This window comes from Saccoglossus kowalevskii, chromosome 3 (genome assembly GCF_978046115.1).
Source record: "Saccoglossus kowalevskii chromosome 3, keSacKowa6.1, whole genome shotgun sequence".
Taxonomy (NCBI): domain Eukaryota; kingdom Metazoa; phylum Hemichordata; class Enteropneusta; family Harrimaniidae; genus Saccoglossus; species Saccoglossus kowalevskii.
Window position 1 is genome coordinate 13,374,154 of NC_140643.1, and position 27,949 is coordinate 13,402,102.

The 27,949-nt window shown below is 35.5% G+C and overlaps 2 protein-coding genes across 2 annotated transcripts; both read left to right on the forward strand.

The window, feature by feature from the left end:
• Window positions 1-172: 172 nt before the first annotated feature.
• On the forward strand, window positions 173-14,486 carry LOC100376009 (ATP-binding cassette sub-family C member 9-like). Its single transcript, XM_085497296.1, has 28 exons — window positions 173-804; window positions 1,098-1,334; window positions 1,623-1,817; window positions 2,569-2,721; window positions 3,431-3,586; window positions 3,805-3,975; window positions 4,790-5,083; window positions 5,756-5,914; window positions 6,001-6,079; window positions 6,375-6,480; window positions 6,598-6,696; window positions 6,823-6,988; window positions 7,237-7,374; window positions 7,607-7,823; window positions 7,975-8,183; window positions 8,370-8,609; window positions 9,194-9,351; window positions 9,716-9,808; window positions 10,291-10,393; window positions 10,683-10,796; window positions 10,902-11,013; window positions 11,123-11,253; window positions 11,631-11,709; window positions 11,927-12,035; window positions 12,616-12,719; window positions 12,844-12,977; window positions 13,072-13,134; window positions 13,265-14,486. Exons 1-28 carry the CDS (start codon window positions 208-210, stop codon window positions 13,406-13,408), a joined length of 4,560 nt encoding a protein of 1,519 aa, XP_085353422.1. The 5' UTR covers window positions 173-207; the 3' UTR covers window positions 13,409-14,486.
• LOC144362985 (ATP-binding cassette sub-family C member 9-like) lies at window positions 13,841-27,730 on the forward strand. The gene is made up of 25 exons (XM_085497297.1): window positions 13,841-13,894; window positions 18,338-18,500; window positions 18,717-18,757; window positions 19,086-19,379; window positions 20,053-20,211; window positions 20,298-20,376; window positions 20,643-20,748; window positions 20,866-20,964; window positions 21,091-21,256; window positions 21,505-21,642; window positions 21,875-22,091; window positions 22,243-22,451; window positions 22,638-22,877; window positions 23,462-23,619; window positions 23,987-24,079; window positions 24,562-24,664; window positions 24,968-25,081; window positions 25,187-25,298; window positions 25,408-25,538; window positions 25,916-25,994; window positions 26,248-26,356; window positions 26,936-27,039; window positions 27,166-27,299; window positions 27,394-27,456; window positions 27,587-27,730. Exons 1-25 carry the CDS (start codon window positions 13,841-13,843, stop codon window positions 27,728-27,730), a joined length of 3,309 nt encoding a protein of 1,102 aa, XP_085353423.1.
• Window positions 27,731-27,949: the final 219 nt, after the last annotated feature.

Here is a 27,949-nt window from a genome sequence, read left to right on the forward strand (position 1 = left end):
GCAATTCACAATTTTAGTGCAAGTCAAAATATTACTGCGAATGCAATTTAAAACTCAATGTCAGTTAAAATCTCAACCGATCAATTACAATGAGTTTGGTGAACCACTCGTGACCGTGACCCGACTTTGTTAACACGCCCTCTGTTGACAAGTAGCTAACAGGTCAAAGTTGAATGCGGCTGAATACTTAGAGGCGTTTTTATAACGATGGCCGACGTCAGTTCTTTTCCTTTCGAGTGGTTTTGTGGCGGCAACGAAACGGAATATTCTGAAACACTTGGACATCTACGTGATGTTTGCTACGCTCACCTGATTAACTCAGGCATACATTTGACGTTCAGTGTGTTGTTTATAATTGCTCTCGTAACACTGGGTCGTTTTACAAGTCTACGGCTGTACTACTCACGGGCGTTGATTCCATACCCAGGTCACACGATTAAGTGGTTATTAGTGGTGACTCTGTTTATAATTCTACTCTTTGCCGTCGGTGAGGGGATCCTAACGGACATTACCAGACATGACACGACGCAACCACATCTCTATATACCTCAGATACTGGCATGTATAAGTACCATTCTCAGCTTAGTGTATTATCATCATATGGAATACTGGAATCAACCACGATTAGCTTGGCTACTATTAACTTACTGGATATTCGCCATAGTTGGAGAAAGTATCCACCTTGTTAGACTCACTCACGACTTGGAGTTTGATGTCACAATATTACGCCTTGACATGTCGATTATAATCTTAATTATACATTGTTGTTGTGCCTGTGTTGAAATAAATCTAATCAGATCAAAGGTATGGAATGTTTTTGAATAGGTCAATAGGTCATACGAGCCACATAGTATTACTGGGATGACCTTTGTGCACTCGGTGAATTTATTGCATCCAATTTATTAGTTTGCGAGTATTTATCTGTGTAATTCATATCACCCTGATGTGGTAACCGTACAGTGTTTGTGAATACTATAATGTGTGCATCGCAGAAAAACTGTTGCGTGGTTCGATAACAAACATTTCTCGCCTTTCTAAAAAAAGCCAGTAACATGTCTCAATATTGAATTTAATGTTGATATTTCTTCCGTGCACAGGTATTGGGTTGGAAATATACGGATAAACCATACCCACGAGACTTAAAGAAGAAAAACATGTATTTTATCTATAGTTATACGAACATCCTATCACGCGCGATATTCTGGTCCATAAATTGGGTGTTCATCTTGGGCTATAAGCAGCCAATAGAATTGTCCGATTTGGGGTGCTTACCTGAAAATTCTACTTGTAAGGCCGTGTACAGGGAATTTATAAATGGGTACGAGAAGGAACGGGTAAGCCTCAACATTTGTTAAATAACTAATTATACTGTTTATTTTCATAACAATAATAAACTGAATCAGGTAACACCATTGAATATAACAATCTATTTTGCCACGATACAATGCTACATGGAATTTCCAAGCATATAGTTACTGTAGTCGCTTTCAGGCGATTACTTTAAGTTATTAGCAGTTATTTTAATCGCATTACGTTTTGTGCCGATACAGGCAAGGTTTTGTAAAGGAAATAGTACGGTCGAGCACATACATATTGTATTTTTATTTGTTATCTCTCGTTAGGAAAGGGCAGCTCGGAAGAAAAGTTCAGTTCCATCACTTTGGCGAACATACATTCGTGTGTATGGGTCAAAGGTTGTGAAGGCTATTGGAATAAAGCTGGTCGGTGATACATTTAGCTTTGTAGCCCCAGTTGCCGTTGGTGGCGTGGTGGCGTACGCGTCTACACTGAATACGGATAATGAAAATGTTACATATGTAATTATAATTTAATTGCTCTCCCAGTGACGTTGACGTTGGTTTATTTTTAGTTAGCTGACGTTTATATTAATGCGAAGGCTTGATCTTAGCCGATAAATAGAGTTCGATCTGTGTTATCATTACGTTACTTACCAGTGAACAACTAAAGCAAAGTGATCTTCACGTTGCTCGCAAATTTTTGTATAAAATGTACTATCGTAAATTTCCAGAAATGAATTCTCTCCCTTATGTGCTGTTAGTTGATCTTTGTTTTTGCTTGAATTATTGCCACTTAAAATCATTGCTACCTTGTTCAAATTCATATCAATCACATCTTTCAGTAGCTTTATCATTTCCATTTTTGTTTGGTTCAGATTTAACACTTGAAGCGGGAAGTTGTCAAGTCCCAAGCGACAATATCAACGCACACTAAAGAGGGGTAGAAACATGTTTGTGCGCAGCGACATGTTATTTCAGTTGGTTTCATACACAGGTGACGAGTCCTCCGCTTTAAAATGGCATCTGAAGCCTCCGTGCAGAGTCAAACAAGAACTGTTTGTACTCTGTTTGAACTGTATTTAAAGCAGAGGGGTCGTCACTTGCGCACGCGCGGGAGTTGAGTCCGAACCGAAGATAACATGCTTAAAACGCAATGGCTAATGGGTGGATGCTTGTTTGTAAACAATGACACGCCATGGCCATCTGACGCATGAGCAGGTGACGACACCCCCGCTTAAACATTTACATCCAATTTTCTTTGATATTTCAGGCAACAAGATACATTACAGTCAGCGAGTTTTTCAGCAACGGTTTCATTCTTCTTGGAGTTATGTTCGTGTCAGTCATTTTAAAATCGATATTTCTACAACAATCTTTCAATATCACCGTGTTCCAGGCTATAAACTTACGAACCTCATTACAAGTAAGTAATGTGTGTAATATAAATATAACGTGTATGTATCTGAGTCAAAAAAATTCTTTTCAAACTGTTTATATATAAATAATATAAGGTTATTACGAGAATACCTCAAAGTATGTATGAAGACATGAGTACGCAGCGGAAGTCGATGCTTGGCGTACTATCTGAGTGCATACTTTGAGGCATTCTAGTAATAACCTTATTACTGTAAAATGACTAATTTTCACTGGGTTTAAATTTCACTGATTTACCATTTCAGGCATATTCAGTGGGTTTTAAATTCACGGTTTCGTCATTTAGATAATGTGTTCTATGCTAAATTTTACATATTCACTGTGTTTTAATTTAGCGCATTTTGCCAGTCAGCGAAATAAGCTAAATTAAAACCCAGTGAATAATTACCCCCTTTACAGTATTATACATTTTTTCTTCCAAGGATAGACAATGGGAATGCCGAAATTCAAAATGTTTAGAACAGAATCAGCGAACTTCTTTGTGTGGAGTCGGGTCAAACTTTGGTGGCAGCCATGTTTGTTTTTATTATTAGAGGACGCTTACGCGCGTAATCATTCCATATTTGGAATTCGCATTTCCTAATATGGTAGGATGAAAATACCCCGTAAAATACCGCAAAATTACGGGACGTTGTAATTTATGTCGTTACGGTGACAGATGTATAATAATCAAAACTTATTTCGCTGTCGATTATTAGAGTTTTACTTATGAGAAGTCCCTACATTTATCATCCTGGATATTATCTAGTGGCGAAAGAACTGTTGGTCAGATTACTAATCACATGTCCGTAGATGCAATGGCTTTACAGTGGTTTTGTTTGTTTCAACTATTTTTCTGGACTATACCGTACCGGGTAAGATATTCACGGTCTAGAAATGTGTGTAGATACATCGACCTAGTACCAAACTAACTCGGTTAAAATTCGGTTCTCCTCGCAGATATGGTCGATTTTTTAAATATAAATCTGACTTATTATTTTTTATCAGGCATAGTATATATTATTTAATACCTATAATTTCAGGTTATACTTCTTTTAGTGTGTTACCTACAATTTATGTTTCTTTCCCATAGATAATAGCCATTCTTTTATTGCTGTATTTTGAACTCGGAGTAGCTTCTCTCATCGGAGCGTCCATTTTTTTAATCGCTACACCATTACAATACAAGATCGGTGACATTATGTCCAACATCCAAAGAACTGTCCTGGTAAGTTACCGCTTGTTTCTCTGCAAGATAATTATTGTTCGGAACATAAACTTTATTGATTTCAATATTGTGTGAAATGTTCTTACTAATCCTAATGTGTAGGAATATTCTGACAGACGCTTAAAGAAATCGTCTGAGCTATTACAAGGTATTAAGTTATTGAAACTCTACGGATGGGAAGAATTATTCTTATCTGCTATTGAGTCTGTGCGTACAAGTGAAGTGCACTACATGTTAAAATCCGGTTTTTTCATGATTTGTACAAGTAAGTATGTAATTTTAATATTGTATCGAGTTCGCTTAAAGCGTGTCAATCAATATAATACTGCAGCCAACGGTCGGGTTTGGGCTATAGTGTGCAATTATATTACGTTTTTTTTATTTAAAATTATAATCAGGAAAAGTAAAATCCTGCTACGTTGTTTGTAGTAAATGTTGATGATGTCAAAAAAAACTAAACGTATCAATTTTATTCTACAGCTGTCATGTCACAGTCACTGCCGACCGTTGTTACCTTGATTGTAAGTAACGGTATTATGTATATTTGCTGCATGATTGTTGTATAAGTGTCGATTTAGAGAAACAAACAATCATAGATTCGTGATCTACTAATGTTAGCTATCGCATGACAATTTCATTTAGATTGCTACTCAAATACTTGATCCCCCAAGTTATGAATATTTTATCATTGGCATGGAACATAACGAAACTTATCTTTAAAAAATTACAATATTGTGTCGACTGTGCTTCTACGAAGTTAGCAAAGACTTACTAGACTTACTAGCTCCACCTAAAATGTGTTTTTTTTTCTAATTTTACTCCGGGTTGTACATGATTATTGTCGTTACAGTCATTTGCCGTATATTCGTACGTCAGTCCGTCTCCTTTGACACCGGAGTTAGCATTTTCTTCGTTAGCTCTATTCAACGAGTTGGCATTGCCTTTAGCAACACTTCCCAACGCAATTGGATACTTGGTCACAGCTATCGCAAGTACAAATCGATTACAGAAGTTTTTTAATGCGTTCGAGATTGAAGAACACAGTGATGGTCGACAACCGCTCAGTAGGGGATTCGATGATGTCTCCGACAAAACTGATAATGAAATCAATGATGGTCATCCAAAGTATAACGAAAAAATTCAGGTAAAAATACTATTATTCAACGTTCCATTGTACACCTCATCTTGACTTTTCTAATTAGTCCCTGTTCGGACGCAGTTTTGACCTCCGTGTTTCCGTGCGTCCGTGGGTGTGTCCTATATCTTAGAAATTCCTGGACCAATCACAATCAAACTTCACACATACATCATACATGATATTATACATATGCACATCAATTTGTGTCACGATCTGATTCAAGATGGCCGAATCGCGGCCATTTTTGTTCTAAAAATCATCAAAATCAAGTATTTCTCGGCTGTTTACAGATAGATTTTGTTCAAACTTGGTATGTACGTTGGACATTATAGGACCTTGATGCACATCATTTTGTTTTTCAAACAAGATTCAAAATGGCCGACTGGCGACCATTTAATTTTATAAATGTGGTTCTAGTGCCATATCTCTGACTTGCTGATTATGTTTTAAATATTCATTATATATCATATCATAGATATACAGATATATTGGTTTGACGATCCTATTAAAATGGCCGAATGGTGGCCATTTTTGTGCTAAAAAATCATCAAATGTCAAGCATTTCTGGATGGATTTTGTTCAAACTTTGTACATACATTACACATAACGAGTTCCTGGTGCACGTTATTTATTTTCAACTTGTTTTTGTTGCTAAAAAAATATTTTTCAATTTTGTAGGATATTCGAAAAAACGGAAACAGTGAATTCGTTTTTCATAAGGACACTGATACTTTGTTGGAAACAAATGACACGTTATCGTATGGCACGTTCGAAGCAGGAATTCCACGAGCGGACTCACTAGAAACAAGTACCCTGCCACATAACGTTGTCATACAGGTAAAGTACAGTGATTTTTGTCTCACTAATACGATTTGATTTGCAATAAGCAATTAATGCATAATCATTGTTTTCTTTTAACTCAGATTATAAATGGCAACTTCGCATGGGATGCTCATGCAGGTGTACCTCTGTTACGTAACATCAACCTTAAAGTTGAAAAGGGTAGGTGGAATATCATATATCATATCATATATCTCATCTCACATATCATATCACGCATCTTATCTCATCTCATCTCATCTCATCTCATCTCATCTCATCTCATCTCATCTCATCTCATCTCATCTCGTCTCATCTGAAATCTGAATCTGTAACCGGGTCTAAATAAATTATACCATTTCATTGCATGTCGTAAAATCACGTAACATTGTGCTATATTATATAACACTACACCATACCATATGTATAGCATACTAATTATTACATGCCGATTCTAACATGTTTATTCTGTTGTCAGGCTCATTAACAATGATAATTGGCATGGTGGGCAGTGGCAAGTCATCCTTGATATCTGCACTGCTGACGGAAATGACTACAATATCTGGAACAGTACAATTCGACAGGTACGTTTTACACTAAAACGACGTGTGTCGGCTATTTATATAACTAAATGTATAGTGCTTAAAATACAAATTGGAGACTTATTTCAGTCAACCTAGTGCTTAAATTTTATTTTTCAGTACGAGAAGTCGTATATCATACTGTCCCCAGAAAGCGTGGTTGCAGAATGCTTCTTTACAAGATAATATCATATTTGGCAATGAATTTGAATACAAACGGTGAGTAAAGTTTTTATTGCCTATTGACTGAACACTGATAACAACTGTCATTGATAACGATAACGATCTAGGGGGTTATAAATCATGACAACTCAACCTTCTATCACTGATATTCAACTCTCTTAGATATCAAACTGTGTTGGAAGTATGTGCACTGCAGCCTGACATAAATATACTACCTGCTGGTGATCAGACAGAGATAGGAGAGAAAGGTATCAATCTCAGTGGAGGACAGAAACAACGTATCAGTGTTGCACGAGCCTTATATAGTCAAACAGATATAGTTTTACTGGTATGTTATATTGTTACAAATATTACATTGTGGTGTTTGATAACGATAATAACGTGGCGTGGCACGTAGCCGATGGTTGTATTGCTGTTACACTGATTCAACCAAGTCAGTATAGCTCACATGCTAACGACAGCCGTGATCTCGTTAGGAACGAGAGGGCCACGATATTTGTGTTTGATCTATATAACCATGGTATTTAAGGAACAAAGACAGTTTTGTCGGTATATAAGTAATGTTTTATTTCACAGGACGACCCATTCTCTGCATTAGATGTACACGTGGGATCACACCTCATGAATGAGGGAATTATGCGATTCTTGAAAAATGAAAACAGAACAGTTATTCTTGTGACACATCAAATCCAGTATTTGAGCTATGCGGATCAGGTAAATGTATTCATTGAAATTGTAACCATGTATCTGATGAGACGTAGTACAATGGAGAAATGCTTTGTTGTGGTTGTCTGCTCGAATATCATGTGTTACGTGTTCATATGTTTGTAATATTCATGCAATGTATATTGATTTTAGATATCTCTGATAAGCAATATGTGCCTATATCAAGATACTGGAAACGGCGTCAATGATAAATACGTGGAATGTTATTTGTGTGTTCTAGGTCATTGTAATGGATGACTGTATGATACTAAGAGCAGGGGATTTGAAAGAAATCCAGAGAAATGACCCAGAGTTGTATTCAGATTGGAAAAAAACAATCACATTATTGAGTGAATCAGAAAAAGACAGTGAATCTGAAGACGAAACTACTGAAATTGAAAGAGAATTGTTGAAGCAACGTATTTCCAAACGAGAAGTAGAAGACGATGTCGTAGACGGTGGGTTGTGTTTTAACCAGATCGATTCACGTTACTTTGCTTGATTTATGCGTATAGGTGCAAGCTCACATTAATGGGTTAAATGAACATTTGTTACCGCATTATATATTCAACAATTTTAATGCATTTTCAACATCCATTATTTTTTTAGAGGAGACTGGGGCTTTAATTGAAAAGGAGGAACGTGAAACCGGGTCAGTATCCTGGAAAATCTACCTAGCATATGCTCGAGCAATCACATTTCCAATGACTGTGTTGATACTGTTGGCTTACATCGCACAGGTTACAGCGCTTATGTTAAATAACTTCTGGTTGGCAGAATGGTCAGAGACAGGTGCGGATACAATGAACAAGACGCAGGTATCAAATGTTGTTATTTATAAAAGTTATTTAGTTATTTATACAAGTTTTCTTATAATTTGCATAATTTAACAGTAGTCGTTTGCATTATGCTGTGAGTAATACTGCTACAATTATTTTCGATATAGAGTTATAATGAAAATGTATTTATTTATTTCCATTTAATTATTCATTTTTGTTCTTTAGAATGAATTAGATGATGAGCTACAATACTACATTCGTGGATATACAATAATTTCTTTCACATTTGTGGGACTAACACTAATAGCAATCAGCTGCCTGGTTATATGCTCATTATTCGGAGCAAAGCGATTACATATAAAGCTACTGCGCAATCTCATCCATGCACCAATAAGGTTTTTTGATACAACACCAATTGGACGAATACTAAATAGATTGTCTGATGATACCAACGTGATAGACCAGGTAATCGAAATTGTTAATGTTAATGGTGTTTTTTTTTATCAAATATGAGATCCAAGTCCGTTGACACTTATATTCAAACTTATGTCCCAAGTACTTTCGTTTGATTTGTTCCATTTTTTTTTTCACTTTCAACATTTTTTAATATATTGTTTTGGTATTGAAAGATATTTTCTTTCATTCCAGAAACGTTATTCAATATATTTGAGATACGTATATTACCTATTATGTATAAGCAGCGTGTGCGATAATTTTAGACAAATTATTGAAAGCATGCGCATTGCTAACATGTATTATTTTTTTAATAGAATCCGTGGAAAAATATTCTGTAAAAAGTCAAATTTACAGACTTTTGTGGGTATTCCACAAAATATGTGTACATTTTGCTATCAAAACAATACATATTTGGGTGATAAAATACGATATGCACTCTAATATAGGCTGTGTGTAGATTCGGTAAAGTACACACAGTAAATTTTGATAAAAAATGTCATACGAACATGGGTATTTTATTTTTGTATGACATTTTTCTTTTTCTGAATTACTTCAACTATTCTTGAGTTGTTGTGTAATAATCTTGATTTCAGAGATTGTGGGTGACATTATCGGGACTGTTGAACAATGGTGGTTATTGTGTTTCTGCTATTATTGTCAATGGTGTTGTTACTCCAATATTTCTTGCCGTTGTTGCACCTGTATTGGTTGTATTTTATTTAGCTCAACGCTACTACATCACAACTTCAAGGTAAATGGATTTTTATAATATCATTTTTAGAGAAAGAAAAATACACATAGACAGCATTTATAGCAGTACTACATTGCATTTGTAGTTGTATTCGCGTGATTTCAAATGACCACTGTGTGGGGATTGTTTTTAACGAACCATTAAGTATGCGAAAGTGTGTACTTGTGATCAGAATAAAAAACACATTGAAACATAATAAACATTCGATCTTATTACATTTAGATGATTGCTTACTTGCCACAATATCCCTACCATACTGTGGTCGTAGTATTCGCTGAGGTAACTCGATTATGCTATGTTTTGTTTTGTTATAGTGGAGAAATTCATTGCTAATTTAAGTTTTTTGTTTTGTTTTTAATTCAAGGGAACTGCAGCGAATTGTGAGCATAACAAGATCACCAGTATATGCACATTTCTCGGAAACTTTAGGAGGGCTTTCCACAATACGAGCGTACAGGTAAAGTGAAATTATTTACATTGTTCACAATATTAAGTGCGTATATTGGGTTCATAAGATATTTTGAAAATGATTACACAAAGGTCGTATGTTATTCAAACTAAACAGTGGAAACGTTATTCAGTAATGCGTCCTTGTGGTTATTCGTTATGTCTATGGTAAAAGTATAATTATAGGTTTTATCTTTATTTATTGGGTTGCCCGAATTCCGTGTGAATGATGCGCTATATGCAAACCATATGGGTTTTACCCATAATAATGCCATGCAAATTGATATAGAGGGTTCAAAGACAGCTTAACCTTTCTGCATATGTGATACCCACAATTGTTACCATGTGTAAGTCTATTTGGTACAACCACGATCACTTTATAAAGAAATTTGAAAATATCAATAATGTCTTACTATCTATCGCCGCGTCGTTCTGTGTTCTGTACTATCAACTGTCATCAAATCTAATATCAAGATACGTTATTGTTTGCAGAGACGATAGACGTTTCCGAAAACGGTTATTGGAGAGATTGGACGTTAACAACATATCACAATTATTCTTGTTTACAAGTATACGGTGGATAGCCGTTCGCTTGGTAAGACAATTCCCAAATGTGTCAATATTAGTTCATATGTGCACCAAACAGTTGTCTCTAAGCTTTCCTAAGACAAGAAATGTGACCTATCATTGTGAAGTCCGTATCGTGATAAGTGAGAGTATGGCACTTTAGGAGTATATTTGTCGTATATGTGGCTCATGATTTATGCATATATTCATATATGGCTTATGATTAATGTATATAATATGCGAATGCAACTGATAGAATATTATACACCACCAAGATGTGAAAATAGTAACATAAGAAATGTACTTCTTTTCAATAGGAAATGATTGGTGCGACTGTCATTCTTATATCCGGTTTGTCTGGTCTACTGACCAGTGTCTTTGTTGGTCTTGAAGCAAGTTTGGTAGGATTGTCGCTAACATATGCCCTTACTGTAAGTAGTATAGAATGGCTTGGTATTGGTAATATATTAAAATTACGTTGTATGTACATGTATCGACAAATGCCGACTACCACATTGTCATTCTTCTTGTTTTAGATATCTGGTCATCTGACGCTTCTGGTTCGCCTGACATCTGAGTGTGAAATGCAAATGAATTCGGTGGAGCGAGTCGAACATTACACGAATATTGAATCCGAACCGTATCACGGTGAGATTGTCTTTGCCTATGTGCATACACATGTATATACATTAGCAAGTTTTTGAAATATTGTGATTTTATAATATTAATAATATTGACGTGTTTGTCATCTAAATAGGCACGTACAATCCTCCCGATATCTGGCCGGACAAGGGTAATGTTCATTTCCAAAATGTCTCTGTGCGGTATGCCCGGGGTTTGGACTCCGTCTTGAAGAACATACACATAAAATTCAAATGTGGTCAAAAGGTGAGTTAATATTAAAATTAATTGACAAGTTGTGCATTACATCGTCCTGGAACCAACGTACATAATGGATTTGTTTTTGTATTTAGACAGTCATAGACCCACGGTTTCGGTTTGGGTGTTCTGCAAAAATTGATACAGAAATCGAGCGAGTTAGCATAATAGTTCACTCAGCATAAATTTGTTCATCTTGTGTATGTCGAAAGTTGTGCATAGTGTGCGTTTACTTTACCAAGTAACGCTATTTACTTGATATTGAGACCATTGTAATTTATTTAATGCGTTCAAAATGAGAGCATTAATGCTGCATTTTTTCATTGTTTTTAAAAGTGTTTGTTCATTTGTTGGTATAAATTGCGTCTCTAAATTCACTGTTGTAGATTGGTATATGCGGACGTACAGGAAGTGGCAAATCATCTCTGGCATTGTCAATATTTAGAATCATTGACGTATTTCAGGGTAGGTATTTTGGACTCAGACCTTTGTTGTCATAAACGCTTGCCTGTAATGATATGTCTACATAGCAAAAAACTGTCTGACCAGTGCATTGCTCATCGTATCTTATAAGCCATACGTGGCTTTAATGGTAAATCCTCATTTCGTTTCTACAAAATTGATGAGTCTCATATAATCAGGACTTTTTTGTAATTCACGTATGTTTGCACATGTCTTGCAGGACGTATTATTATTGATGGAGTGGATACATCATCCGTGCCGTTGCTGACACTTCGTAATAGACTGGCCATCATACCACAGGATCCAGTGTTATTTCGAGGAACAATAAGGTGAGTACGTTTTTCTGCAAGTGTCGTTGATGGCTGATACTGTTCGTCACCGTCTTCAACTTCTTGTGGTTGCTTTCCTGATATATTTGTGACAAATTATGTATACAATACCTGATGTTAGTGTCGAGGCAGAAAAATCATTTTACGTTTTCTGTATTCTCTCCAAGAGCGTCTGCTTATAACGAATCATTTGTGATGCATCTTTTATGACATTACATTTTATCCTATGGTTAACACTTCGGGTCGATTTCCGAACTGAACTGACTTTCCCGCCGTGTGCTGTATTTAGATATTTGTCGTATATAATAAAATAAGAGCCAAGTTCGAAATGATAATGTAAAGACATACTTGATTCATATTCCTCATCTACATAACGTTTATGTGGCGTAGAAATGTCGTACACCCGTTCAGAGCAATATGTTTATTGGACTGGCTACTGGTTCGTCATTGAGATTAGAGACACAGTATTTGAGAAAAATGTCACCCCAAAGTGCCTCGTCGCTGTTGTCTTGCATGTAACTGGCTAGATATGTATCATCAAGCAATAACAAATTACTCGTCATTTTATTACCAAATTAAGGTTTAATCTTGACCCAGAATGTAAAAGAACCGATGAAGAATTGTGGGAAGCGTTGGAGATTGCGCAGTTGAAACAAGTTGTTTTTGATCTCGACAAGCAGTTGGGTAAGCCCTACACAGATTACTATCTTCTGGTAATTGATTGGATAATATTTTAAAATGTGTATTAATACGTAGACAAATCAGCCAATCATTTTCAGTTATTGCAGTTCAGAATTTTTTTTTCCAGATGCCGATGTTTCGGAGGAGGGAGAAAATTTCAGTGTTGGGCAAAGACAATTAATATGTCTAGCCAGAGCGTTTCTACGGAAAGCATCCATCCTAATAATGGATGAAGCAACGGCATCCATTGATTTGAAAACGGTTTGTAAATTATTGCATTAAATTTACTATTGATTCTGAATAAGTTTTACTTATGGTTCATTGCATTTACTTCTTTCATCATCTCTTCTCACAGGACAATATTTTACAGACAGTAGTTTCTACGGCGTTTTCTAATAGAACTGTCATCACAATTGCTGTAAGTTTTACGTTTCTTATCTCGCTATATATTCTCCCCAATCAATATTTCCGTTATGAATACATAATCCCTCGATATGTTTTAGTTTTAAAAAAATTATTAATCTTATAATACTACTTTACCTTTTTAGCATCGTATATCTACTATACTCAACTCAGACACAGTATTGGTGCTGAGTGACGGTAAAGTTATGGAATATGACACACCACAGAATCTACTTGAGAAAGAAGATAGTATATTTGCTTCGTTGGTTTCGAGATCGATTGATCACTGAGAACGTTAGATTAATTAACTTAATTAATTAATCATATTTTATATTGCATTAGCTTGGAACTCTCAATTAATCGTGCACATCGCCATGCTATCGATGCTATAGTAGGGAATTTGTTTATATATTCAGCTCGTTGTCGTCGCTCTAAACACTTTCGAATTTGGATAGTGAATTAATCCGTTTGGGATCTCAGTCAAATTCAATTTTATCCTGTGTGGTTTTTTCCCCAAGATATTCAGTGGTGACATTCATTTCAAATTGCCTTCTTGTGGACACAATAACATAAACTATGTATATCTGATCATTGTCAACTGGGAATCCTTTCCATCTCTATCAAATATCAAACAAGTTAAATGTGTGTTCGCCTAGCCGGTTAAACATTCAAAATGTAGGCTGAAATAAAATAACCTATAGACATAGAAATAAGCATACAAAATGAATACGTTAATCACGAGGGAGAGGTTGTATTATTTTGCTCTCAAAGATCTGGTAAGAGATAGTGCAATAACTCGATATTATTATTTTTAATATGTAGTATAAGTCATTGTGAACATGTTATAATATTTTATAACGTGTCAGTATACATTTAGTATTAATTGATATTAACCTTATTTTTCATTTCTGGTCAGAAATTATACCAGCATTTACACTACTGTCACCTTTGCTGTCGTCAATGTGCCTTACGATACGTTATTTTTTACCAGATTTTTCCTACTTAAATTTAGCTTATTTTTTTCCCGCAAAATGTTATTTCGCTAAGTATGTTATTATTTTATTCATTTAAAACTTTGCTTTTTTCCCCGGTAAAGATCGTACGTGTCAGCAAGTACATAGTCAGTTTGTATCCATCCTGATGTTGTATTTGTTATTTATTACTTAGTTGGGCAAGGTTGTAATGGTTACACTATGTTTTAAAATAATGATTTTACCAAATAGTGTTTCTGTGACTGCTAAATTCCGTCCATTGTCATTTTATAAATAGAGTCTTTTATTTGGGTTTCAAATGAAAGGATGAATGTGTATTATGTGATGGAACAGGTCGAATTGTTTTTATACATGAAAATAAATAACATAAAGAATATTGCTGATATTTGAGTTATTTCTATGGGGCTTTATTACTCGCTAATAGAGATGATCAGTGCTACGCTCCATGGTTCAAAATTACCGACATTATCCAAAGCAAACGTTGGAGATTACAGGTTCAATTTTCCTTGCGTTCACACAGTTCAACCTGGCGGAATATGTTTAACTTCTGTGTAACATGCCCGCTATATGCATGTCCATGATTGTTCCGAACATAAGAATAAGCATGGTCACAGTCATAATAGAAGCAGTTGAATGCCTGCTGCATTAGGAAAATGGTTTTACAATTGTCATTAACAAATCATACCAAAATGATCGGTTTAAATATCAAATGTCATTTATATCGTCATTAGACCACTTTTCTTATAGAAGTTAGTTTCGAGGACAGATATTTTACACCGATGTAAAGTCCATATTTTGTTACGCTAGCGTAACGTATAGAGAAAGAGAGAAAGAAGAAAATACATGAGCGTTAAATGTACATGATGCCAGTTTATATTTTTGTAGTTTTTCACAATGCATCCAACTGTTGTGTATACCACAACTCAGATAGAATACATACGGTCTTTAAAACGATGCACTGCAAAAGTATGGTACGAATTCACTGTTATGTTATGTTATGTTATGTTATGACATGGAAGAATGTTAATCGGGCTCCAAGTGTGATAGATGGTGATATACGAGGAGAAATTATGGAGTTCCTATAAGTCGCGCCCGCTAGCGACAAAACTCCTATTAGTGACGTCAATGTGTATAAGGGACGCCGCCAACAGCCTGTTTTCTGTGATCTGTGATTGCCCATCAGTAATACTGCATTTAAAGTCTTGTTGCATTGTTTTAAATATCAAACGACTAGAAAACCAAGGAGATTTGTCTATTTGAACATATTACTTATATCTATCTTCGTCATGGCGAGATTTTCAGGGTGAATTCATATCAGGCGATTGTTGTTTCTTCAGTCAGTTATACCGGTGCAAGTATCCCATGACGACTATATTAGCGATATTACGCACCCTAAATATACAAATACATATTTTAGGACAAACTTATTATGGCAGGTGAATTTACAGCTTAAAATGTCAACTCTTCCCGGACCTCTTTGTCGCGGAGTGAAATTCGTAAATGATTTACATGTTAGCCCGCACCTTTATTTGGTTTATCAGTTGTTAAAGATAAAATTGGGTTTACACAAAGAGGCGTAGATCTCATTGATAACGAATGAATTACGACATGACACTTGTGACCCATTGAGATGTCAGTAACGCATATTCATACTATCACACAGTATTTACTACTTAAAAGTGGTGAAGGTAGACGTACAATCAACCAATTGTTTGTTTAACAAGTAGTTACATTACACGTTTTCATTCCATTTCAAACCCCCAAGGAGCTTATTCGCTCCCACCCACAATAAAGTAATCAGTAATTGAAACATCACACACGAGCGGCAGATATGGCGTGGTGCATTGTTTTCCCAGAGCATCACTGAAAACGTCAATAAACGGCGAAAACAGGTAGATAGCTCATATCAGTTAATGTATTATTCTCGCACCAAAAAACGTACATATTATGGTATGTTACTCTACGTGTACGAAAGAAATAGAAATCAGCTAACAATCTATTTTGATATTGTTATGACTAGAGAATGCTTAACTCTAGCGGTGGCTTGACAGATGCAAAGCCATGCACGCGGGTACGTGGTGGTGTCGATACAAACTGCCTAACAATTCTCATTATTCGCGGGCAAGAGATCAGTCATAAACATGAAGTATTCACCTGATTTTTGGATGAGAGTGCTCCACGGCAAATTGAAATCTGGATCCGGCGTTGGGGGCGTTTTGAGCTAAAATGAAACCGCAGAATAATGGCCTAAAATCGGCTCGACCGTGAAAATGGTGGTTCAAAAAAGCGGCGCATACCTGTGTACTTCAACTACGTGAGAAAGCCGATCCCCGTCATCGCATGATATAGGGGCAATTATGGGGCTAATCTGGTACATTGCCATTCAAATCAGCTCGAAGAACTCGGGATAATTCGTTTGGGGGACAATGATCAAAATAATATCGGGTATAAACCGGGATCATACATCAGGCTAGGTCGAGACAGTGTATCGTTTCGCACATCGAGGGGGGTAAGAGATGGCTGTAAAACACTTTTGTGTTTGTCCGGGTGGTGCCTTTCCAGTGATTTCCTTTAATTTGTCCCGCGTGTCAATATCCAGTTCTACAAACATGCCACATCGGGCCCTGAGACAAACTTTGAATGTATGACATTTATTATAGCGAGTATATTTTGTACGACGGAGTGAACCAGATGTTGAAATCCGGTGTCTTTATGATTTGCATTTGTAAGCATACTTACATAGATATTGGTAGATTGTATATTCAGATTAACACATTTCAAGTGGTTTTATTTCTGATGTTACAGCTGAATATTTAATATTTTACTTTGTACGATTGATATACGATTCGCGGACGATTGACGCACGATGGATACTCTTATTGAAACACCCATAATTTACGCAAATGCTGATATATAATAATTTGACACTTGTTGGTAACGAACTGTTTTGGAGTAGAATATATTAAAAGAGATCAAAACACTAATTAAATGATTGCTGATTTCCTTTTTTAAATGAGCGTTATTTATATCTTTGATTTTTAATATTTACACTATGAGGGCGGTGTGTTTCTTTAGAAAAAAGTTTCCACTTCCTTTACTGGGGACTGATAATTTGTTCTTCCGTCAAACCTCCCAACCGCCCGTCTGAGCATCTGTTCGTCCCGAGTGGTATTTCAAAACTTTGCGGACCAAATCCGTTCATTCGTTGCTAGTAACTTTTACTTTACACGAGACATGTGTTTGAAAAAATACAGATTGTCTCTCGTCGTTGTCAAGTTTTCATTTTCTCGTAAATAGTGATTCTTTTGTAAATTTTTTCTATTTTCGACTTGGTACCGTGGGTGACCGGAGTGAGATAAGTTAATGTTGTGACAAGAACTTCCATTCTTTAATTTTAGTAAATATTTCTGTCTTTTTGAAATCCATCATTTCAAAATGTTCATATTTTATTTGTAGTTGTCGTCATTCAAATATTTCTTGTCTTCGTGATACCTATGCTAATTGTGTACATTTTAATACAACGGTACTTCATCGTCTCTGCACGGTGAGCGTTGACATATACACTCAACATTGTTATAAAGCGAATGTGCAATACATGATTTCTTGTAATTAATTCATTTTTTCCATAAAGTAATTGCATCCAATTATAGGTTTCCTGTTTGGTGTTGCGTATAGTTCCATAGCCAATTTAAATTCATATAATCTGTTTGAGTTAATATACTCTTAATACACTGTGAATGTACCAAATGATGAAACAAACATATTTAAAATCAACTCAATATTTTGAAACACTCATACCAAAAGTGATTTTCGAAAACATTGTATTTAAAATGTCATGATGTATCTTATAACGGTTACCTAAATTCATAACCTAATGCCATAATTCATAATCATAATACCATTTAATAATTTAACTCAAACGTTGCATATAGTTTAAGGTGTTATGCATACAATTAGCGTTATTGTGGTAGATAAGGTTTGAGACGTAAACAGTATTAGACAGTCAAAATGACTATTGAACTGTAGGCATTAATCTGTGATTCAGCCAATGAAGAAGAGAGAAATCTAGCAATCAGGGGAAGCCCCATGACCTCATGGATTTTCTTCACGCCACGTAACACGTGGCCGAGGTCAAGAGGGTAACGCCGTCTTGCCTTAGGATCATTTCTGTTTTTCTCCGCACCGAGAGTGCATCGAAGGAAAATAGTGTGATATCCTAATGTGTAGGAATATTCTGACCGACGCTTAAAGAAATCGTCTGAGCTATTACAAGGTATTAAGTTATTGAAACTCTACGGATGGGAAGAATTATTCTTATCTGCTATTGAGTCTGTGCGTACAAGTGAAGTGCACTACATGTTAAAATCCGGTTTTTTCATGATTTGTACAAGTAAGTATGTAATTTTAATATTGTATCGAGTTTGCTTAAAGCGTGTCAATCAATATAATACTGCAGTCAACGGTCGGGTTTGGGCTATAGTGTGCAATTATATTACGTTTTTTTTTAATTAAAATTATAATCAGGAAAAGTAAAATCCTGCTACGTTGTTTGTAGTAAATGTTGATGATGTCAAAAAAAACTAAACGTATCAATTTTATTCTACAGCTGTCATGTCACAGTCACTGCCGACCGTTGTTACCTTGATTGTAAGTAACGGAATTATGTATATTTGCTGCATGATTGTTGTATAAGTGTCGATTTAGAGAAACAAACAATCATAGATTCGTGATCTACTAATGTTAGCTATCGCATGACAATTTCATTTAGATTGCTACTCAAATACTTGATCCCCCAAGTTATGAATATTTTATCATTGGCATGGAACATAACGAAACTTATCTTTAAAAAATTACAATATTGTGTCGACTGTGCTTCTACGAAGTTAGCAAAGACTTACTAGACTTACTAGCTCCACCTAAAATGTTTTTTTTTTCTAATTTTACTCCGGGTTGTACATGATTATTGTCGTTACAGTCATTTGCCGTATATTCGTACGTCAGTCCGTCTCCTTTGACACCGGAGTTAGCATTTTCTTCGTTAGCTCTATTCAACGAGTTGGCATTGCCTTTAGCAACACTTCCCAACGCAATTGGATACTTGGTCACAGCTATCGCAAGTACAAATCGATTACAGAAGTTTTTTAATGCGTTCGAGATTGAAGAACACAGTGATGGTCGACAACCGCTCAGTAGGGGATTCGATGATGTCTCCGACAAAACTGATAATGAAATCAATGATGGTCATCCAAAGTATAACGAAAAAATTCAGGTAAAAATACTATTATTCAACGTTCCATTGTACACCTCATCTTGACTTTTCTAATTAGTCCCCGTTCGGACGCAGTTTTGACCTCCGTGTTTCCGTGCGTCCGTGGGTGTGTCCTATATCTTAGAAATTCCTGGACCAATCACAATCAAACTTCACACATACATCATACATGATATTATACATATGCACATCAATTTGTGTCACGATCTGATTCAAGATGGCCGAATCGCGGCCATTTTTGTTCTAAAAATCATCAAAATCAAGTATTTCTCGGCTGTTTACAGATGGATTTTGTTCAAACTTGGTATGTACGTTGGACATTATAGGACCTTGATGCACATCATTTTGTTTTTCAAACAAGATTCAAAATGGCCGACTGGCGACCATTTAATTTTATAAATGTGGTTCTAGTGCCATATCTCTGACTTGCTGATTATGTTTTAAATATTCATTATATATCATATCATAGATATACAGATATATTGGTTTGACGATCCTATTAAAAATGGCCGAATGGTGGCCATTTTTGTGCTAAAAAATCATCAAATGTCAAGCATTTCTGGATGGATGTTGTTCAAACTTTGTACATACATTACACATAACGAGTTCCTGGTGCACGTTATTTATTTTCAACTTGTTTTTGTTGCTAAAAAAATATTTTTCAATTTTGTAGGATATTCGAAAAAACGGAAACAGTGAATTCGTTTTTCATAAGGACACTGATACTTTGTTGGAAACAAATGACACGTTATCGTATGGCACGTTCGAAGCAGGAATTCCACGAGCGGACTCACTAGAAACAAGTACCCTGCCACATAACGTTGTCATACAGGTAAAGTACAGTGATTTTTGTCTCACTAATACGATTTGATTTGCAATAAGCAATTAATGCATAATCATTGTTTTCTTTTAACTCAGATTATAAATGGCAACTTCGCATGGGATGCTCATGCAGGTGTACCTCTGTTACGTAACATCAACCTTAAAGTTGAAAGGGGTAGGTGGAATATCATATCACATATCACATATCATATCACGCATCTCATCTCATCTCGTCTCGTCTCGTCTCGTCTCGTCTCGTCTCGTCTCATCTCGTCTCATCTAAAATCTGAAACTCTAACCGGGTCTAAATAAATTATACCATTTCATTGCATGTCGTAAAATCACGTAACATTGTACTATATTATATAACACTACACCATACCATACGTATAGCATACTAATTATTACATGACGATTCTAACATGTTTATTCTGTTGTCAGGCTCATTAACAATGATAATTGGCATGGTGGGCAGTGGCAAGTCATCCTTGATATCTGCACTGCTGACGGAAATGACTACAATATCTGGAACAGTACAATTCGACAGGTACGTTTTACACTAAAACGACGTGTGTCGGCTATTTATATAACTAAATGTATAGTGCTTAAAATACAAATTGGAGACTTATTTCAGTCAACCTAGTGCTTAAATTTTATTTTTCAGTACGAGAAGTCGTATATCATACTGTCCCCAGAAAGCGTGGTTGCAGAATGCTTCTTTACAAGATAATATCATATTTGGCAATGAATTTGAATACAAACGGTGAGTAAAGTTTTTATTGCCTATTGACTGAACACTGATAACAACTGTCATTGATAACGATAACGATCTAGGGGGTTATAAATCATGACAACTCAACCTTCTATCACTGATATTCAACTCTCTTAGATATCAAACTGTGTTGGAAGTATGTGCACTGCAGCCTGACATAAATATACTACCTGCTGGTGATCAGACAGAGATAGGAGAGAAAGGTATCAATCTCAGTGGAGGACAGAAACAACGTATCAGTGTTGCACGAGCCTTATATAGTCAAACAGATATAGTTTTACTGGTATGTTATATTGTTACAAATATTACATTGTGGTGTTTGATAACGATAATAACGTGGCGTGGCACGTAGCCGATGGTTGTATTGCTGTTACACTGATTCAACCAAGTCAGTATAGCTCACATGCTAACGACAGCCGTGATCTCGTTAGGAACGAGAGGGCCACGAGATTTGTGTTTGATCTATATAACCATGGTATTTAAGGAACAAAGACAGTTTTGTCGGTATATAAGTAATGTTTTATTTCACAGGACGACCCATTCTCTGCATTAGATGTACACGTGGGATCACACCTCATGAATGAGGGAATTATGCGATTCTTGAAAAATGAAAACAGAACAGTTATTCTTGTGACACATCAAATCCAGTATTTGAGCTATGCGGATCAGGTAAATGTATTCATTGAAATTGTAACCATGTATCTGATGAGACGTAGTACAATGGAGAAATGCTTTGTTGTGGTTGTCTGCTCGAATATCATGTGTTACGTGTTCATATGTTTGTAATATTCATGCAATGTATATTGATTTTAGATATCTCTGATAAGCAATATGTGCCTATATCAAGATACTGGAAACGGCGTCAATGATAAATACGTGGAATGTTATTTGTGTGTTCTAGGTCATTGTAATGGATGACTGTATGATACTAAGAGCAGGGGATTTGAAAGAAATCCAGAGAAATGACCCAGAGTTGTATTCAGATTGGAAAAAAACAATCACATTATTGAGTGAATCAGAAAAAGACAGTGAATCTGAAGACGAAACTACTGAAATTGAAAGAGAATTGTTGAAGCAACGTATTTCCAAACGAGAAGTAGAAGACGATGTCGTAGACGGTGGGTTGTGTTTTAACCAGATCGATTCACGTTACTTTGCTTGATTTATGCGTATAGGTGCAAGCTCACATTAATGGGTTAAATGAACATTTGTTACCGCATTATATATTCAACAATTTTAATGCATTTTCAACATCCATTATTTTTTTAGAGGAGACTGGGGCTTTAATTGAAAAGGAGGAACGTGAAACCGGGTCAGTATCCTGGAAAATCTACCTAGCATATGCTCGAGCAATCACATTTCCAATGACTGTGTTGATACTGTTGGCTTACATCGCACAGGTTACAGCGCTTATGTTAAATAACTTCTGGTTGGCAGAATGGTCAGAGACAGGTGCGGATACAATGAACAAGACGCAGGTATCAAATGTTGTTATTTATAAAAGTTATTTAGTTATTTATACAAGTTTTCTTATAATTTGCATAATTTAACAGTAGTCGTTTGCATTATGCTGTGAGTAATACTGCTACAATTATTTTCGATATAGAGTTATAATGAAAATGTATTTATTTATTTCCATTTAATTATTCATTTTTGTTCTTTAGAATGAATTAGATGATGAGCTACAATACTACATTCGTGGATATACAATAATTTCTTTCACATTTGTGGGACTAACACTAATAGCAATCAGCTGCCTGGTTATATGCTCATTATTCGGAGCAAAGCGATTACATATAAAGCTACTGCGCAATCTCATCCATGCACCAATAAGGTTTTTTGATACAACACCAATTGGACGAATACTAAATAGATTGTCTGATGATACCAACGTGATAGACCAGGTAATCGAAATTGTTAATGTTAATGGTGTTTTTTTTTTATCAAATATGAGATCCAAGTCCGTTGACACTTATATTCAAACTTATGTCCCAAGTACTTTCGTTTGATTTGTTCCATTTTTTTTTCACTTTCAACATTTTTGAATATATTGTTTTGGTATTGAAAGATATTTTCTTTCATTCCAGAAACGTTATTCAATATATTTGAGATACGTATATTACCTATTATGTATAAGCAGCGTGTGCGATAATTTTAGACAAATTATTGAAAGCATGCGCATTGCTAACATGTATTATTTTTTTAATAGAATCCGTGGAAAAATATTCTGTAAAAAGTCAAATTTACAGACTTTTGTGGGTATTCCACAAAATATGTGTACATTTTGCTATCAAAACAATACATATTTGGGTGATAAAATACGATATGCACTCTAATATAGGCTGTGTGTAGATTCGGTAAAGTACACACAGTAAATTTTGATAAAAAATGTCATACGAACATGGGTCTTTTATTTTTGTATGACATTTTTCTTTTTCTGAATTACTTCAACTATTCTTGAGTTGTTGTGTAATAATCTTGATTTCAGAGATTGTGGGTGACATTATCGGGACTGTTGAACAATGGTGGTTATTGTGTTTCTGCTATTATTGTCAATGGTGTTGTTACTCCAATATTTCTTGCCGTTGTTGCACCTGTATTGGTTGTATTTTATTTAGCTCAACGCTACTACATCACAACTTCAAGGTAAATGGATTTTTATAATATCATTTTTAGACAAAGAAAAATACACATAGACAGCATTTATAGCAGTACTATTGCATTTGTAGTTGTATTCGCGTGATTTCAAATGACCACTGTGTGGGGATTGTTTTTAACGAACCATTAAGTATGCGAAAGTGTGTACATGACTTGTGATCAGAATAAAAAACACATTGAAACATAATAAACATTCGATCTTATTACATTTAGATGATTGCTTACTTGCCACAATATCCCTACCATCCTGTGTTCGTAGTATTCGCTGAGGTAACTCGATTATGCTATGTTTTGTTTTGTTATAGTGGAGAAATTCATTGCTAATTTAAGTTTTTTGTTTTGTTTTTAATTCAAGGGAACTGCAGCGAATTGTGAGCATAACAAGATCACCAGTATATGCACATTTCTCGGAAACTTTAGGAGGGCTTTCCACAATACGAGCGTACAGGTAAAGTGAAATTATTTACATTGTTCACAATATTAAGTGCGTATATTGGGTTCATAAGATATTTTGAAAATGATTACACAAAGGTCGTATGTTATTCAAACTAAACAGTGGAAACGTTATTCAGTAATGCGTCCTTGTGGTTATTCGTTATGTCTATGGTAAAAGTATAATTATAGGTTTTATCTTTATTTATTGGGTTGCCCGAATTCCGTGTGAATGATGCGCTATATGCAAACCATATGGGTTTTACCCATAATAATGCCATGCGAATTGATATAGAGGGTTCAAAGACAGCTTAACCTTTCTGCATATGTGATACCCACAATTGTTACCATGTGTAAGTCTATTTGGTACAACCACGATCACTTTATAAAGAAATTTGAAAATATCAATAATGTCTTACTATCTATCGCCGCGTCGTTCTGTGTTCTGTACTATCAACTGTCATCAAATCTAATATCAAGATACGTTATTGTTTGCAGAGACGATAGACGTTTCCGAAAACGGTTATTGGATAGATTGGACGTTAACAATATATCACAATTATTCTTGTTTACAAGTATACGGTGGATAGCCGTTCGCTTGGTAAGACAATTCCCAAATGTGTCAATATTAGTTCATATGTGCACCAAACAGTTGTCTCTAAGCTTTCCTAAACAAGAGTGTGTGTAGGCGTACATGTGACCTATCATTGTGAAGTCCGTATCGTGATAAGTGAGAGTATGGCACTTTAGGAGTATATTTGTCGTATATGTGGCTCATGATTTATGCATATATTCATATATGGCTTATGATTAATGTATATAATATGCGAATGCAACTGATAGAATATTATACACCACCAAGATGTGAAAATAGTAACACAAGAAATGTACTTCTTTTCAATAGGAAATGATTGGTGCGACTGTCATTCTTATATCCGGTTTGTCTGGTCTACTGACCAGTGTCTTTGTTGGTCTTGAAGCAAGTTTGGTAGGATTGTCGCTAACATATGCCCTTACTGTAAGTAGTATAGAATGGCTTGGTATTGGTAATATATTAAAATTACGTTGTATGTACATGTATCGACAAATGCCGACTACCACATTGTCATTCTTCTTGTTTTAGATATCTGGTCATCTGACGCTTCTGGTTCGCCTGACATCTGAGTGTGAAATGCAAATGAATTCGGTGGAGCGAGTCGAACATTACACGAATATTGAATCCGAACCGTATCACGGTGAGATTGTCTTTGCCTATGTGCATACACATGTATATACATTAGCAAGTTTTTGAAATATTGTGATTTTATAATATTAATAATACTGACGTGTTTGTCATCTAAATAGGCACGTACAATCCTCCCGATATCTGGCCGGACAAGGGTAATGTTCATTTCCAAAATGTCTCTGTGCGGTATGCCCGGGGTTTGGACTCCGTCTTGAAGAACATACACATAAAATTCAAATGTGGTCAAAAGGTGAGTTAATATTAAAATTAATTGACAAGTTGTGCATTACATCGTCCTGGAACCAACGTACATAATGGATTTGTTTTTGTATTTAGACAGTCATAGACCCACAGTTTCGGTTTGGGTGTTCTGCAAAAATTGATACAGAAATCGAGCGAGTTAGCATAATAGTTCACTCAGCATAAATTTGTTCATCTTGTGTATGTCGAAAGTTGTGCATAGCGTGCGTTTACTTTACCAAGTAACGCTATTTACTTGATATTGAGGCCATTGTAATTCATTTAATGCGTTCAAAATGAGAGCATTAATGCTGCATTTGTTCATTGTTTTTAAAAGTGTTTGTTCATTTGTTGGTATAAATTGCGTCTCTAAATTCACTGTTGTAGATTGGTATATGCGGACGTACAGGAAGTGGCAAATCATCTCTGGCATTGTCAATATTTAGAATCATTGACGTATTTCAGGGTAGGTATTTTGGACTCAGACCTTTGTTGTCATAAACGCTTGCCTGTAATGATATGTCTACATAGCGAAAAACTGTCTGACCAGTGCATTGCTCATCGTATCTTATAAGCCATACGTGGCTTTAATGGTAAATCCTCATTTCGTTTCTACAAAATTGATGAGTCTCATATAATCAGGACTTTTTTGTAATTCACGTATCCACTAGAATGTCGGCATCATAAACACCGCATATATGTTTGCACATGTCTTGCAGGACGTATTATTATTGATGGAGTGGATACATCATCCGTGCCGTTGCTGACACTTCGTAATAGACTGGCCATCATACCACAGGATCCAGTGTTATTTCGAGGAACAATAAGGTGAGTACGTTTTTCTGCAAGTGTCGTTGATGGCTGATACTGTTCGTCACCGTCTTCAACTTCTTGTGGTTGCTTTCCTGATATGTTTGTGACAAATTATGTATACAATACCTGATGTTAGTGTCGAGGCAGAAAAATCATTTTACGTTTTCTGTATTCTCTCCAAGAGCGTCTGCTTATAACGAATCATTTGTGATGCATCTTTTATGACATTACATTTTATCCTATGGTTAACACTTCGGGTCGATTTCCGAACTGAACTGACTTTCCCGCCGTGTGCTGTATTTAGATATTTGTCGTATATAATAAAATAAGAGCCAAGTTCGAAATGATAATGTAAAGACATACTTGATTCATATTCCTCATCTACATAACGTTTATGTGGCGTAGAATGTCGTACACCCGTTCAGAGCAATATGTTTATTGGACTGGCTACTGGTTCGTCATTTCGATTAGAGACACAGTATTTGAGAAAAATGTCACCCCAAAGTGCCTCGTCGCTGTTGTCTTGCATGTAACTGGCTAGATATGTATCATCAAGCAATAACAAATTACTCGTCATTTTATTACCAAATTAAGGTTTAATCTTGACCCAGAATGTAAAAGAACCGATGAAGAATTGTGGGAAGCGTTGGAGATTGCGCAGTTGAAACAAGTTGTTTTTGATCTCGACAAGCAGTTGGGTAAGCCCTACACAGATTACTATCTTCTGGTAATTGATTGGATAATATTTTAAAATGTGTATTAATACGTAAGACAAATCAGCCAATCATTTTCAGTTATTGCAGTTCAGAATTTTTTTTTTCCAGATGCCGATGTTTCGGAGGAGGGAGAAAATTTCAGTGTTGGGCAAAGACAATTAATATGTCTAGCCAGAGCGTTTCTACGGAAAGCATCCATCTTAATAATGGATGAAGCAACGGCATCCATTGATTTGAAAACGGTTTGTAAATTATTGCATTAAATTTACTATTGATTCTGAATAAGTTTTACTTATGGTTCATTGCATTTACTTCTTTCATCATCTCTTCTCACAGGACAATATTTTACAGACAGTAGTTTCTACGGCGTTTTCTAATAGAACTGTCATCACAATTGCTGTAAGTTTTACGTTTCTTATCTCGCTATATATTCTCCCCAATCAATATTTCCGTTATGAATACATAATACCTCGATATGTTTTAGTTTTAAAAAAATTATTAATCTTATAATACTACTTTACCCTTTTAGCATCGTATATCTACTATACTCAACTCAGACACAGTATTGGTGCTGAGTGACGGTAAAGTTATGGAATATGACACACCACAGAATCTACTTGGGAAAGAAGATAGTATATTTGCTTCGTTGGTTTCGAGATCGATTGATCACTGAGAACGTTAGATTAATTAACTTAATTAATTAATCATATTTTATATTGCATTAGTTTGGAACTCTCAATTAATCGTGCACATCGCCATGCTATAGATGCTATAGTAGGGAATTTGTTTATATATTCAGCTCGTTGTCGTCACTCTAAACATTTTCGAATTTGGATAGAGAATTAATCCGTTTGGGATCTCAGTCAAATTCAATTGTATCCTGTGTGTTTTT